General features: G+C 29.2%; 2 protein-coding genes across 3 annotated transcripts in view; one reads left to right on the top strand and one right to left on the bottom strand.

Annotated features, from left to right (window-relative positions):
• The first annotated feature begins 29 nt into the window (after positions 1-29).
• On the top strand, positions 30-8,457 carry LOC132928794 (uncharacterized). Its single transcript, XM_060993686.1, has 3 exons — positions 30-2,795; positions 3,739-3,896; positions 6,634-8,457. Exons 1-3 carry the CDS (start codon positions 2,714-2,716, stop codon positions 6,757-6,759), a joined length of 366 nt encoding a protein of 121 aa, XP_060849669.1. The 5' UTR covers positions 30-2,713; the 3' UTR covers positions 6,760-8,457.
• Positions 8,458-10,500: 2,043 nt separating this feature from the next.
• The window catches only part of LOC132928568 (serum response factor homolog), a 76,360-nt gene continuing 69,246 nt past the window's right edge, over positions 10,501-17,614 (bottom strand). The window contains exons 4-5 of one of the 2 annotated variants that reach the window (XR_009662042.1): positions 12,199-12,832; positions 10,501-12,132 (exon numbers count right to left, since the gene is read on the bottom strand). Coding sequence is in view for 1 of the 2 variants with exons in the window: in XM_060993347.1 (XP_060849330.1) it covers positions 12,585-12,832 (248 nt within the window). In the remaining variant the exon portion in view is untranslated. Of the gene's footprint in view, positions 12,833-17,614 lie in introns of both variants that reach the window. The other variant, XM_060993347.1, reaches the window with a different exon arrangement.

The raw sequence follows: 17,614 nt of genomic DNA, 5'->3' as shown, positions 1-17,614 counted from the left end.
TTATTATCTCTCTATAGTCTATATCATAGACTATACAGTCATTTAATTAGTAATATTATTTTCAAATAGGTACAAATAAAACTAAAATAATTTGTACTTGCGCATATAATATCTAGGTACCTACGAATATAATATTAATATTAGTTATTTCAATTTTCAATTTAGTTGTACAAAGTACAAATAACATATATTATGTATATACAAGTTCTACAGAATCTGCAATAGGATATAAACCCGAATCCACTAAGACATAACAAAATTAAAACAAATCAGTGTTTAAGTTTTTAAAAACAATTTAGATAATCCCGTCTGTGGTGGGAGAGTTGGGTTTTTGTTTACTATTTTACAATAGATATGCGTGGACCCGGCATAATATAGAACATAAAACACAATTCTTTTCGATTTTTGATCGGTATCTTTCAAGAGGGTGCACGATATACTTGTATAGGCATTACGCAACGTATACGGATTATACGTGTACAAACGATTAGCCACCGGGGAGCTGGGAAAACTATTTGTATACTTAAATATATATATATTACATATAAGTGTGTTATATAACTTATGAGTTAGTATATATCGCAGTGCGAACAAAAACGTCGCCGTGTTAAAAGTGCCGTTTTACATAAATAATATGTACATATACACGTTTTACAAAATACAGTTATATATATATATTATATATAAATAAATAATATCACTACAAAATACGTATAGCGTACAGGACGTAGACGGCCCGAGTCGTGTGTGCGTGTGTACCTACGTCACGCGCGAGAAGAAAGCAAGAGATTAATAGCGAAAAAAGGATTTCGTTTTAACATAATATATAAAATATATATGTACCTAATGCGTGTATATACCAGCGCGGTGTGTGATGCAAGTCGTGCGTCTCTCCTTCGGCGGCTCGGACGCGTGCACTTATAAAATACACGTGCATATATATACATACACGACATATATATATATACATTGTACATAGGTAGTTGCGACATTGTCGTATGGACCACACGAGATCCAGCCCGAAGTCATGACAGTGTGCTGTCGTACGTGTAAAATAATGATGACGATGATGATGGTCATGCACGCAAGACACGTTACGTTCGCCCTAAAAAACCCGTAAGAAATCCAAACCGCGTTAACGTCTCCGGGCCAGTGGTGGTTCCTCCTGAAGCCTCTTCTCCACCCAGATCATCGATGTTATTCCAACATAGCAACATACAATGTGCACCATGTAATATAATGCTTGTACTTTTTTAACTAGTTATTTTTTTTAAGAAAGAATTCCTCCAAAATTCTACACTGGATTCACCTGCACTGTCTATATAGCCACAAACATTTATTTAAATTAATTTTAATTTAATCTAAATTCGCATATTGACGAAATTGAACAATAACTACATTATATTGTATACATTGAACGATGGCTGTCTGGCGTCTGCCGATCGCATATTTCTGTACTTTACATAAATATATATAATTATTATATCGATCGTGTATAGGTACATACGCAATGCACTGCAAGCGAAGGAGTTGCCGTATATGTTCCTTAAAATATCAATATTATTGTTCCTTTAAACATCTTCGATGATGTGCTAATAAGTGGTATTTTGAAAATCGGCTATATGTAGGTATATTTTAAAACATTAAATTAATCTAGATTCGAACAACAAATTATCTCTATGTATACTATTGACGGAATCCTTAAAACTATTTTACGTGCATCGCCAAACTTCCTAGTTTTTACTTTACAAAAATACCAACTAGAGATCCAATTTGCTACCAGAAAACACCTACAAACACACATCATTATAAAGTATTAATCGCCCTACTCTAAATAATAAAGAATTTTAATTATTTAATTTTAAATAAAAGTGTAATTTAAACCTAAAACACGCCGGCTGTCGTTAAATGTTATTATTTAGTAGGTATATGTACATTTTGTTGGGAACGAAACCAATAATTATTTCCATATCTATGGCTTTATCATCTACAATGAAAATTAGTTGATTAAGTTTGTTCATCATGACGTCATTACTACCATCGCACACGAGACAAAACAGTTTACGACGACGAACACCAACTAAACATTGCTAATTGCTATTGACACGCGGTCACGTAATATACATTTTCCAGTGCTATTAATTTAATTTAAACGTATAGGTCTAGCAGTATCGATAATATTTATGACTCAGTTTAGCCGGGCCATCAACTCGGATTCAATTTACCTAGACCCAATTGTACATCACGCAGTCATGCGTCCTTGTGACAGGGGTCGTCGACATACGTTCTCGTTCGTTTCAGAGAATGAAACAAATGACGGGAGAATAGAAAAACGAAAATGACATATGACCGTAGCGGAGGGCGTTTGCGCGGTTTTTGGCCGTAACCTTTGCGCGAAGGGTATTGGCGTCCGCGCGCCTGTCCCGACTTCCCTTCACGACACCACGTGCTCGTAAGCTTTATATTCGAACACTTGGGTCCGCCAGCAGTTAGTACAACGCGTGAAAAGCACCAAACTCGATTATACATGCTTAAAACCGTCGTCGACGTTTAATCGTGCGATTTTTTTTTTTTTTTGATTTTTTTCGCCACGGCCTTATAATATTATACGGTCCGTCGTCAGATAATTTCTTGTCGGACACCGGAACAGTCCATTTTATTAAATACCGTTTTACTTGATAAATAAGCACACAAATAAACATAAATATACATAATGGGGTGCGGTGGTTCGACGATGCCAATGCCGCCCATGCCGACCGAGGAATTCAGCAAAATGAAATTGGAAATACCATCACGTTAGAATCACATTTTATATTCGTCAAAAAATGATATTAAATAGCATTATTTATTGCGTATGTAGAGACATTGTACTGAACATAACTATTACATTTTTCGTGTATCATATTTGATATCACTTATATTGTATTAAATTATCGCCGTCGTCCGAGTATAAAGTTTAGATATTTTTCACTGTTCATTTATTTACATGATTGTAAATCTTTCACACAACAGCTCTCCTCTATGTTATGTTACACGAGATAGTCTCAGATTTATTTATTTCACTTGTCTTAAGATGATGTTAATACTTTTTTTATGCTATTTTTTTAATTTTAAAGTGAGATAACTATGCAAATATAACAGTTTTAAAACGATAACAACCAGTTTTTAAATTAAAATATTAATAAAAGCGTAAGAGGTGCCTTAAGCAATATTGTCGCCTTTTAATTTTAATAATAGGTCAATTCATTCTTATTACAGAAAATTAAAATTTGTTAAATCTATTCTGCCAATTTACTATGTTATACTTGGGTCAGAATTAGAAAGAGAAAACAAACAGTGTGTTGACATCCACTTGAAAATATCATTCTCTAGTATGCTTATTTATTTATATCGACTTTACAGCTGAACTTGTCGTACGCACATCACAACTGTGGAATAAACACTAATTTTATTTATTTATTAAAAGTACTGGCTGGTAGACCAAAGGTTATATAACTTACATAAAAATAATACCATCTTCTTATAGACATTTTATCGGATCAATTACCCATTAATTACCTACATTTTAGTTGTCAAAAATAATTTGTAAAATATTTTAGATATTTAAAGATATTATTGTTGTTATTATGTTTGTTAATGGTCTTGATCATTTACATATTGCTTACTAATATATATTTAGTCATTAAACTTACTTATTTATACTTATGCGTATGTTTGTATGTGTGTGTGTGCAAACAGCCATAGCGTTTAGCGTTCCGTTGACCGAAGAAGAAGAAAGCGTCGTGAAAAAACATCCACCAAAGAGACTAAGAATGTTGGAGGGACAGCAATCGCCGCCGCTAACCCACGAAATGTTGTTGGAGAAATTGGCGGACGCCGAAAATAGACGACAACAGGTAACGCCCATAAGATAATAATATAATATTCATGTGAAAATTAAAAAATAATTTTTATATTTCTAAATAATTAATTGTTATTTTTGGGTATATTATTAGTTTATTAAATTATATATATAATGGCATACATTATATATATATACTCCACATTTGTAGTTGGAAGGAGGACAGTTTTCGCCGCGATTAATTCGAAACTATAGAATCGGTCGCCATGTTATTATTTATTCACTCGTTTCCCATATTATATGGTTATAGGGAACCTCGTAAATAATAAAACGGATAAATAAAAATCGCCACATTCTGGGGGGGTGAAAAATTGTGATGGTTTTTTTGTAAAGGCTGTTAACTTTGCGGACGAAATATTATTATACAGTATACACTTGTTAAATGCGTCAGGGCCCGTACTGAGCAACAAATAATATATTACCAATTAAGAATAACATTAGGTTTATAATAATAATTTGCTTGCCTTACTACAATATGTGTACATACCTATAATATTTTATTATCAATTATAATATAGCCAACATGGTCGTAGTGTACAAATACATAAGGGCATAATTTTCGAGGTGGATCCGTTCCTATCGATTGCGCCTACGTAGTATATTATGTGTTATGTATTACACACGTAATACATAATTTGGTTACTGGGTCAAATTGAGTGTAACAATTGGTTCCCGATTAAAATATGACTTATCATCATAAGACTGCTCGAATTGGTTTTTATAATATGTAGGTACAAATCGATAATTCGATTCTTCTGAGAATTTAAATTTATAAAAATTAAATAATTTTGAACTATAGTAATTAATTTATTATAACTTGAAAGTATTTTAAGTTTGGATGATTAATGTAGCAGTCAACATTTTACGGAGTAACAATCCTCTCTATTCATTTAAAATAGATATTTCTAACTTTTGATTTTTATACGTTGTTTTATCGATCACCACTTCATCAAACGGTCAACAATTTATCGCTCTGCCGTTTGGTACATTTGGTTAGAAAAAGGGAAATAATATGTTTTAGTTAAAAGTTACGTTAAATTGTGTTTTATTGTATAATGTATTATCATGTTTATGAGGATTTATGTTATTGGTATTTTGTTATTGTAATGCGTGTTCCTATCTTACCCAAATGTTATTTTAAAATATCATTAAAATGAATTGTTATATTGTATTGATGAATTACTTTCTGTAACATTATTATTGCATTAAATTATTATGAAAAAAAATGTAGTTATAGAATCAAGGACTTTTATGAAATTGCTTTATTTTTTGTGTTTAATAAAGTAATTATCGAGCATTAATTAATTATATTGACTGTGCTACGCAATAAATTGTAAACAATAATTTATTATTATTTGTAAATTGTATTAGGTAAGATGCATACAAATTTATGAGTACAACGAACAGTGTGGTGGGACGATAATAAAAATTAGTAAAAAAAAAGAACATCTGATAGGCCAATGCAATGTTTAGAGTGTTACAATTCTGCTATGATAAGTTGGAATCTATCGTTTACGCATTATTAATCTCTCTAGTAAAATATTTGGTTATTCGTTTATGTAATATGTATCGCACATTTTAACAGTATAGCAGGTACGATGATACAACTAGAAATACACCGGTAACATAGGTTATAAGAATATCGAGTGTACTTACCAGATTAAAAAAAAACTACATTTATTTAAAAAAATGTTTCAATTTTTTTTTATGAATTGTTAATGAACAATTTACAATTTTAGTCAAATTATGATAATTTATTAGTTTTTACTTTTTCAATTTTTTTTTATAAAATCGATGTGAAAACGGCCTATAAAAGAGACTTTTGTCGTACAATAGCTTTTGCGCAAACGTTTTAAGCCTGATATTAAACTATAAAAACAACAACAGTGAAATACATTAATACATAGTCATGTTTAAAAAACCTATTTTTAATGGAGTTTGATTAAAGCTGCGCACTTATATATGTTCAAAATGCTTGACACATATACTCGTATTTTATTATTTTTATGTCTCGCTGCAAGTCCACAGGAAATTTCGTTTTGAATCGTGGTATTTTATAAAATTATATAAAAAAATATTTCTATTGATCATTATTGCAGCCTTGTTTTTACATTATTACAACAATAATATAATAATATTCTAATGTGATAATAGTAATAACGCATCGTAACGTGGCAAACGGATATTGTGCGTACACTGTTAACGAATTCACATTTTTATTTCCAAACTAGCTTTTAACCGTAATCATAATGACAATAATTAATTGACACGCGCGGAATACGCGATATAATAAATGCGTATAGGTATTTCGCGTGACGCAATTTCATCAGTCAATGGTACGAGTTATGAACTGAATTATAATTACGTATCGAAATCGTTCTATGTATACTCGTACATTTAATAATAATAATAATATATATTAACATAATACGTCAACCCTTCAATGTGCTTGCAAATAATATATGGCGTAACTACCGATTAAAGAGGTCTTGTAAATATGTAATTGCAATTGGTTTCAAAATCAGACATAACAATATAAACATGATACACGCCTGTATGCAGCGATGTACCTATATATTTTGATTTTTGACACCGCACTACGCTGTTGCCACATGACACATATTGTGTTCGATTTGTGAGACGTTTAAACGACGTAATCTCGTTTACGTACAGTTTGATCAATTTGTTTCATATTGTTGTTTTGCATAAAGTAAAAATCGAATTTCTTACAGATCCTAAGTCAGAGGATAGAGTCGGCCAAAACGCTGATGCGGCCCCGATACAATAGCGCCAACAAGATGAACGCCGACGACGCGTTGGTGGAGGATGCGGACAACGTGGGTGACGAAGATTCTTAAAAAAGAATAATTATTATGCCCATTTAATATTATTATTTATATACCATAAAATATGTCCAAAATATTATACTGTTTTATCGTGTGTTAGACAAACACGATACTGTTGTTCTGTTTACGTATATATATATATTATACATTTATAATTATATTAATTGTTAATTCTGATATTTTATTTTAGCCGCATTTATCTATAATTATTTTTTACACACTTTTAAATGGTTGCGTTTTGTATATTAATATAAGAACATAGCGAACTGTACAAATAAAATAACAGCGAACAATAGAATATGCTTCCTTTTAGCCCTTCTGTTAGATATTATATCAAGTATATCACAGTGCCCAAGTACGATTCATAATGTTCGTTATTTTCCAGACAATTCAGACGCATACATTTATAATGTACACAATATACACAACACATATATATATATATATATGTTTTTAGGTTTGGATTCTTTAAAAGTTAAGATGTAAAAGAAAAGAATAAAATAAAGAATTTATGTGGGTCCCCTCAAAAATATAAATTGACGAATAATACAAACGCTATTCGTCACCAATATTATGTGACTATGGAAACTTACCACAGTAAAATTTCACTGCAGTGAACACGTATTAGGTGAGATAAAATTCACTGCTCCTTCGTAGATCTTAATGAGAAACTATAAAATATATAGTAAAGTGCCTCACAGGATTTGTCCCCGCGTGTCTTAAAAATTTTTTTATCGCAGTCTAGTCAAGTCTGCCTGTATTAATACCTATACATTAGCTAATTAACGATGTATTATTACCATTGTTGTTGTTATATTACTTATATTATTATGTTTGAAGGTTTATCGATTATATATTACAATAATATTCATTTTAATGTTTCTATCATATGATATTTATATATATATATATATTTATGTTTCATGTATACCTAATATGTTTAAGTGTATACTTTGTCGAATAATAAAATATGTACAATGTTATACATTGCATTGAAATATCTTTTAAAAGCCTTTTTGTTGAACAGTAAATTCTATAGTTTTCGATTTGCATTTGCGAGTGGCGTTTTAATTCATACTTATTTTTGTATGACAGACGCCTTTTGACGGTGCAACAACATCTCGCTGCACCTGGAGAAATTGAACGCTACTTTAGTCACTCACTCGCTGATCCGGCTGTTTATATTCTACACGTCGTTCTGGCTTTAAAAAATTAAGGCACGTCTCCGATTACGTAGGTACACACACGTGACAGTTAAATTTATGAGCTATGTAAATTTATGTATTTATTATAAATTATTATTTAGATACGCTACCTATATAGACTAAAATCCACAAAAATATTAGTCGACTAGATTGTTACGGATTATAATATCGTTTTTATTCTACGTGTATAACAACACGGTCGCACAAACATTTGCGTGGTATCGTTGGTTTTGTATTACGACTTTCGGTGAAATATATTACAATGAAACTTCTCTTATAACGGACACCTCTAATTAGCGGACATTTTTCAATAACGGACAAAATTCCCGGTCCTGGCATAGTACCGTTGAAAATAATGGATAATACTCCTAAATAATAGCGGACAGGTTAGTCCGAATTGTTTAAATATATCTATAGCTATCTAAGAAATACGATCTTATTTTAGATTTATTGTCATTAGTTATACTCATCTCCAGTCTAGTTTTGAGGAAATTGTAATACAAGAAAAAAACAAACTAAAATTTCAGATTTTTTTTCAATATGTAATTTTGTATAATATATTTTGGTACGTCTAAATCTCTAAATAGTTTTAATAAATTAATAATAAACCTAAAGTAAAATATTTTTTAAAAAGTTTAACAAATTTGTTGATCCTATGAGTGTCCACTATTCAGAGGTTTTACTGTATTATAATCTGTGAAGGTATTGGTGAAGATAATAACAACGATATTACTAAAATTACGACTACCGTTCATTCAATATTTAAAAGGTAAGCATAGCAATACTCGCTGTTATTTGTATTATTATTATTGTGAACGATCATTTGTCCAAGTTATGTACGTTAAGTTTACTAATCTGTAATAATTATTATAAAAATATCATAACGACCAAATTAAAAAAATATATAGATTGCTTGTAGTGCTTGTACACTGGCTATTATGTGCCATACGCTGACAATAGTAGCCTGCAGTAGGTTTATGTTTATAACACATAATTATACTGCAGCTGCAAACACGCCAATAATAATTAATAATTATCGTCGTGATGTCGTGTAATCCACAGTCGAGCCTATATTATATTATAATTTATAAGTACTTGTTATTAGTAGTTATTATATTATATAACTATAAAGCATAGTTTTAATATTGATCATAGAACTTAGAAACCTAACGTAGACATTGAACTTAGAAATGTATATACAGTACCCACCTAGATTTTCAATTATATTTAATTAATTTAAATTTATACCATTTGGAATTTATATTATTAAATTGAATCTTTACCTTTGTAAAATTTCTCGAGCGTTATTTATGTTGTGTATTCATATAGTACTCCTATATTTTTATAGTAAAGTTTATACTCAATTTGTTTAGTGCGCGCGCCGTATTATGTACCTATTTAAGTTTTATAATACGTCAAAACCAAATGTTGACTTGCTCTTGGTTTTTGAAAAACGTATTACCTGAAAAACATGTAAATTCCATCAGTTGTAATCCTTGACCTGTATAATTTTTCAGTTTAAGCTAATTTATTATAATTATAATTTAAAATACAATTTTTTTCTATTAAGTTATATTTGTAACTGTTTTTGCAAAATTCATTATAATAATAAAATAAATTATATTAAATTCAAGTTACTGTAGAGTGTAGACAAATTCGTTTGATAAAATTTTGTCATGTACGATGTACGTCAATGTCTCTATGAATTGATAAAACTGTAAATCCCACTAGATTCTGAAGTCGAATTTCTTAAATAGGTCTTATCGATGTCGAAAAGCTACGTTTAATGGTTTAGCCATAGCAGTAGATATCGGAATTATAGCTAGTATTTTAAGTAATTGATACATGTTTGGGTACATTAGATGATTACAGACGTTCAACGTCTCAAAATAGCAGTTGCGGGCCTCCAGATACGGTTAAATCGTTTTAAAGACCAAAATCACCTAATGAAATACTATAATAGTGTATTGTATACACTTGTAGATACCTGAATACGAGTATATAACTCTATTTGTTTTTATTCTAAACTATTCTTCAACTATATAATATATTATAACAGCTAGTCTACACCTTTTCTGGCGCGACGCAGTAAGCTTTACGATTCTTCTAAACTAATATCCATGATATCATAAGTAGGTACATAATATTAATTATTTTCGAAATAATAAATTAGAGTTCGGTTAAGTTATGTTTGAACAAATGTCATTTGATAAATCGTATAATAAATGTAATACGCGCATTAATAGATGAATATGTATGACATGTCAGTAATATATGAATATTAAAATGTTACAAAGTATTTACATGTCTTTCCATTTTGTAATCACTATATTATAATTAAAAATACGTCATTGCAAGCTGCAATAGTAGTAACGTTTTCCTGTTATTTATATCATAAATCTATGAAAATTTTAAAGACAAACTTTTCCCCCTTGATTGATTGTGTAATAAGGTTGACAAAGTGTTTCGCGTTTCATGATTGTTTCAAAACTTAAGTTACAGGTAGGTAATTCAGTACTTGTTCTTGTGATGGTTATAAAACAAATAATGGATTTTAGTGCGTATTTAATAAATCGAACAAATGCACTATATTGCTGTGTCATAAAAACATATAGAAAACAAAGTCAATATTATTAATATCGGTTCAAAATGTTAAAATTATTGTTAATTAGGTACAAAAATAATCAGTCGGTGGACAAATCTATTGTAAAAAAAAAAAAACTCTAAATAATATTAGTTTAAGTCGATTTCAATCATACACATTTTTTTCAAATGATGGTAAATTATAATATATTAGTATTATACAATCGACTTGATGTAATTTTTATAAAAATGTTGGTTAATAATTAATAACAATATTTACAGTATATAAATACATACTAAGGCATTTTAAAACAGTCGAAAATTATTACTTTAAATATAAGTTTTTTTACATAATTATTATTATTACATTATTATATTTAAAAAAATATATATATATCTTTGGTCAATTGAGATTTTGTATAAATTAAAAACAAAAATAATAATTATATAATAAATAAATCATTGATATAATTTTAATAATTAACAAATTTTACGAACAAAAGTAGGTGGAAGAGGTAGATAAAAAGGAACAACTTATAAGTGTCGATTGCAGTATGGAATATTTATTTTTTTTTCAGATGGTTAAAATTCAAAATAAATTTATAATGTAGATAACTACGTAACAATAATTATGTAATTTTAGTCAGACACTGTATTTGATGTTGACGTAGAATTTTTTATTAGGTAAAATTGATCCAATTTAACTCCAAAAATTACGTTGTGATTGTTTCATTGTTTATTATTTAAGTAGATTATAGTATTTAGTATATTCGCAATGCGTAACTAACAAAATTATAAAAAGTGTTACAATGATAGATTTATGAAAAATATTTTGATTTTTTTATATTAAATTATTTGTAGGATACCTAGCAAATTTTTAAAAAAAATTCCAAGCTATATGTATTTATATAGAAAATTCAAAATAGCAGATAAGACTGAAATAGATCAAAAGAAGTTTTTAAGTATATAATAATATGTAATTCATATGAATGAAATAAAATATATAATACAATTTATTTTAATAAGCAAAACTAAAATTTGAATAAATATTGTTTTAGAATAATATTATCACTGATACATATGTGAAAAATTATTGGACAGTTTTATCGCGAGATATGACGTCATATCGGGGGTCAAGAAACAACTGGAAAGAACGATTAATTCTGAATGACAACTTTAAAATTAACGCACATACACAATTACATGCAGTTTTCATAATGTTTATGCAGTGTACGTCTGTACATAATAATATTATTTTTAGTATTTATAATCTCGATATATTGTATTTATGATATAGCGTTATATATGTATATACATTTTTTTTTAAATTAATTCGTATACGTAAAAAATATTATTTTACGAATTTCGGTCGAAGACATTTTTTTTTTTTTTTATAATATGATGTTAAACTCAAAATCAAATAAAAACAATAAAATACTAAAAGTATACATAAATGATTAATTATAGAATGCAGTAACGTGTCCACGTAAAACTGTACTTATGCTGACCGGAAAATATCGTTATGGAAAAACTTGAATTTCGTGATAAAAACTAAATTATGCTTAAGATGGTTCTTTTGGAAAACATTTTTCATAACCTGTAAAACGGTATTGTATTATGTGAGTATATCTTTATATAGGTAATATGGACATTGAATACCTACGATTGTGATTATATCTTCATTATTCTTACTTCACTATTTCAAATGCATTTTGGAGTTTGGGACAGATATGTAAAGCCCCACGGCGACAATTGCACACGAAGCGGAAACCGAAAAGAAAAGTTAATACACATAGTATAAATACAGCCAGAAGAGGCGATATCTATATGTACCTACATAATACAAAGATTCATATATGCGAAAAGGATCAATGCCGAAAAAGTTTGTGAAAAATATCTATATAACATATCGTAACAATAATAATAATAATAAAGATGAAAATATTTTGTAAGACGCTATTGCGGGCGTGCACATGTATATTTAGGTACATATTATTATAATATCATGTACTTTGGACGTTACATAGACGCCGGCCGCCTATAAGGATTTCAGAGTTCTGATTTATTCCGCGACGACTTGCTGCTGAGATCGGCGGGCGTTTGGTGCGCCGCTGGCGGATTCGGCATCGGCAGTATGAACGGCTGTTGTCCGGACGCCTGAAGCTGTCGGCCTAGTTGCCCCAATCGGAACAGGACGGCTGCCTGCTGCTGTGGACCGGAAGCGCCAGACGAATTGACCATGGCTGCTAGGTTTGAGTACACCAATTCTGCGTTGCTCGACGTCAATCTGAAAATCCCTGCAACGATGACGAAAAAACATAAATTTCATAAATTCTAAATGACAATTTTCAATAATAAGGACTTTATAATATATATATATATTTCGCATTTAACGTCACAATAAATTCTGTCACGTTGTGAGAATTTCAACGAAGTGACCATTTAAAAAAATATATAAACTATATAATAGCTACTGGTTTGACGAAAACGTTGTATACATTATGTTCAATATATTATATTAGCCAACTCGAAATTGTTGACTATACGCTCAATTTTTAGTAAATCCAGTTACTATATAGTTGGTAAAAGTTAGCATTCATACATAATTTGTAAGATAAAAGTAAAAATTCGTAACTTCCGAAGTATTAAATTTATTGCAAAAAAAGATTTTATATTCAGGTTTCCTGTGCTGGTTTGCATGTTAATGTTTAGGTTAGGTTAGGTAATAGGTACTAATTTCGTAAATCTTGAAACTCTCGGTCTCTGCGCATTATCTTGCAATTATTTGAATATAGATTTGGTAGGATTTTTATCTCGTTGTTTCCGATTTGTCATATTACAGTCTGGAAGAAGTTGAGTTATACAGCTAGTATTTATTAGTAATACAATATATGGATGAACAACGTTATTTTAATCTACCAAGCAGCACATATTATAATATTTATACAAGCGCTCAGATAAGTAGTGAGTTACATTCCTATATATAGAGTATTATACCATGCGTTTGTAATGTTACGTCTTTATCGATGCAATACCACGCGTACGTGACAAGTCGAATTTATATTATAATTATGAATTTAAGCACAAACTGATATGACAATGACAATTGTTTTTCAGTGTCGTAACCAGGGTGGCTAAGGGGGATTCAACCTCCGCCTCTCTCTATTGACTACGTTAAAATATAAAAATGTTTAATTTACTCAGCACTTAGAAAACGTAAGAAATATAATATAATATGTCAAGCCCTCAAGCATACTTTACCAAAGTGAAATAAAAGTTTATAATCACTTTGCCAAAAAATCACGCGTTTTACCTGAAATTAGTGTTTACATAAACATAATAAATCATTATCACATCATAATTAAATGTGATATAGCTTATCGTTATTTAAATTTAATTATTATCGACATTGGGTTTTTAAAATTTGAGTTTTTTTATACATACGAGTATATCGAAATACTCTAATACAGGGGTCTCCAATTAACATTTTTTAAGGGCCACATGAGGAATCTGAAAATTCCGAAAACGGCCGCTTTTTGGTGACCCCTGCTCTAATAAATTAAGCGTTACGGTTTTAAGGAATGTCGATCACCACTAATTTAACAGTTTCGTCATTTTGCACGACTTATCGGGTGGACAACAGTCTACGGTCACATTATACGGACGGTTTAAGTTTTCTCGGTTTCATTTTATTGCCGTCGTGTAAGCCGTGTTCTTTACACAATCATATGAAGTGTAAATATAAAGACGACAAACACGTCAATAGGACCGACGAGAAGAATCTAAAAAACGATTTAGGTAAGAAAAAAAATAGTAACGTACCCACTAATAGTGTCTTGCAGGTAGAGTCGCGATAAAATAAAAAAAAAAAAACACACCTCGTCGTCATATTATTTACATGTATGCACATCTGCTTGTAGAAATAATTGGCAATAAAACAGATTTCAGACGCCACACACCGCTATATAATAATATCTGTATAGGTATATTATATGCATCTATATATGTATTAAATGATCCGTCTAATCATTCAAATCACAACCCATCAACAATAGCGTATTATAATACATTATGCTATAGTATATGTATCATTATATATAGGCAAACGAGGACCCGTTGAATATTTTATGAGATTTAATGCACATTACGGTCGACCGAGCAGTGTAAATAAAACGCTGTTTAAAGAATATTATTCGTCGAGCGTGCATGTTAAATATTTTATTAGGCCGAAGTGTATGTGTGTGCGCTTGCCATCATAAAACGATTGCTAATGCGCGAGGTAACATAAAGTTACGTAGGTATATATTACGGGCATATAATAATAATAATAATTTTGTATATATTATTATGTATAATTTTTTCGCAGTAAAAGTTCGGACAGTGAAGAGTGGTATATTATACCATATATTCACTGATATACTAAAATAACGCCAATACCTGCGAGTAGGACGAAGAAAAATTATAACGATATAAATGATATGATATACAGTATACACCTTCTATAATATTGTCTCGCGGTAGAACATCAAATAGTTTGTGTGCTCCGAGAGATTTTTTTTTCAAAGATCGAAACTAGTTTTTAAATTTATCGGATTTTTTTCGCCTTCGGCCGTTTCTCGCAGTGTACTAACGATATAATTCGTATGTACAAAATACAAATACGATATATTATGATGTTTTAAAATTCATGACGTACCATTGTTTGTTAAATAATTCCGTTGCATTATGATTACGAGAACTTATATACGTACCTAACAAAGTACCAAATACAATACAAATGTACCGTTACGCGTGTGTGTAGCAGAAAAAAAAAACGAAGAGAATTACTGCGATTAATATAAAATAATATATATAAGTTAACCACCGTTCGACAATATTCAACATCAACATTGTTGTATATATGTATATACTATACGCACGAACAATATTAGTTATATATTAAACGACGACAGCAGCGCAACGCTACTTGTCAATGCGCGATGTGTTTGAGGAACTCGCCAAATCATCTATTCACTCTTCATTCATCAATATGACAGGAAATCAATGATGGGGCCACTTCCGCAGTCCGCACTAAAAATACATATATTATATTTTATATTTTATACCTACAAAAATAACGACGACGACACAACCGTATTTCGTAATGACTCAATCGCAACAACTCACGGTGCGCGCGCGCGATGTTATTTTTTAATAACATTTTTTTTTTGTGCCAGTGTTGTATGCTAATTGCTAAGGATATTAGGCACTATATGCATACACTTTAAATTATTAATATAATAAACAATAGATTAACTAGCACGTGTAATATATCTATACATAATCTATCCCTGCAGAGTACAGATGACTGTATCGCCGTTTTCTATATTCGGACGGTATTTCGTGGAACACCGCATTTACTGACATCTAGTATAAGCATACGTCATTATATTAAATATTAAAATAAGCAGTGTTGAATTATTTTAGTTTTCAAAAACTGCGCTTGTATGGGTACCTACGATTCTGAGTTTGGCACTTTCAATCGATGACCTATTTTTGTACTGTTCAAATATTAAGTACAAATGTACAATTGAGCATAATATTATTATTGAATATTAAAATGTAGTAGCATTTTTAAGAAAGTAGTTGTGTGTTTGAGCTTTTTAGATTTCTATAAATAATATTTGAATTTCATTTTAAATCAAATAACAATTACAAAAATAAATTAAAATGTTCTTATTTATATAATTATATTTTAAATATTTAAAAAAAAGATTGATTTAAAAACAACGAATTAAAAAAAAGTCAGTAATGAGAACAAACACGGTGGGATACCCTGTATGTTGTTATAACTTATTTAGAAATTATTATAAAAAAATAAAAATGGCAGAACCGTTAAAAATAACACCGTACAGAACTTATAAATAGGTCAACATATAGAATATTACAATGTATTATATTACCATGAGTACAAAATAATATTTAAAATAAAAAGTTGTATTATATTAATAGATTACCAAAATGTTTAAAGACAAATTAAATGTATAAAATAATACGTTTTAAAGAACAAAAAGAATGAGAAGAAAATAGTGAATATTAAATAATAACTATTTGATATATTATTGTTATTAATTTATTATTGAACGTTGGAATTATGCAATAATTTCATAAATAGGTATGGAAAATAGTTAATATATATAAAAATAATTATAAAATAATCACTAAAAAATAGTATACGAAATATATATTTATGCTAAAAAATTTAATTAATCACAAAAATGTATACAAAAAAACATATCTCATGTAATTTTAATAATAAAAATATATAGATTTTTGTTTTTCTGTAAATACATACACATTAGATATTGTTAAAGTGTAAACACATAAATAATTCAATTTATTCAAATCATAACTTATTTATCTAATTCAACATTAATCGTAAAATCATAAAAATGTTTATATTAATTCTTAGTTTTTAGCTGTTACTAAAAGTTACTGGAAAATTCAAAAAGTTATCTTCTGAAGTATAAATGTATAATCTGTATTTAAATTTAAAATTTAAAGATGTGTTTTGATGGAACTTGAAAACCTATCTTTATTGTTGTCCTTAAAAAAGTAAAACAGTGTGAAACTATATAGGTAGATCATATACCATTTGGAAAAAATACCGCATAAACTATAAATAAGTCGGCCGCAATGTTTGTTATTAATTAGGGTTAAATGTTATAATATGAATAGTAAAATTTATAAATATTTGATTTTTTATAACAAATCAAATAATTTAATACGCAGAACAGAAACGGCTTAAGTTAGATCATTTTTATTAATATTAATACGCATAATCACATATCCACAGTCCACTTTAAAACTTTTAATTAGTTATAAAAATGATTTATTGAATTAAAAACTAAACTTTCTTTTGGGTTAATCATAATGAGTGATATAACTTAAATTTAATTATTGTTCTACATAAAGTGAATTTTAATGTTTACAAAAACCACATGTTTGATGTTCGAATTGACAAGATATTTGAATATTTGCATTATGTTTTAAAAATAAATTCGTTTCATTGTTTTGTCAGATAAATAAAAAATATATTG

Source organism: Rhopalosiphum padi, chromosome 4, assembly GCF_020882245.1.
Source record: "Rhopalosiphum padi isolate XX-2018 chromosome 4, ASM2088224v1, whole genome shotgun sequence".
Classification (NCBI taxonomy): domain Eukaryota; kingdom Metazoa; phylum Arthropoda; class Insecta; order Hemiptera; family Aphididae; genus Rhopalosiphum; species Rhopalosiphum padi.
The sequence above is the reverse complement of the archived record's forward strand: the minus strand, read 5'-3'. Positions and strand labels throughout refer to the sequence as shown.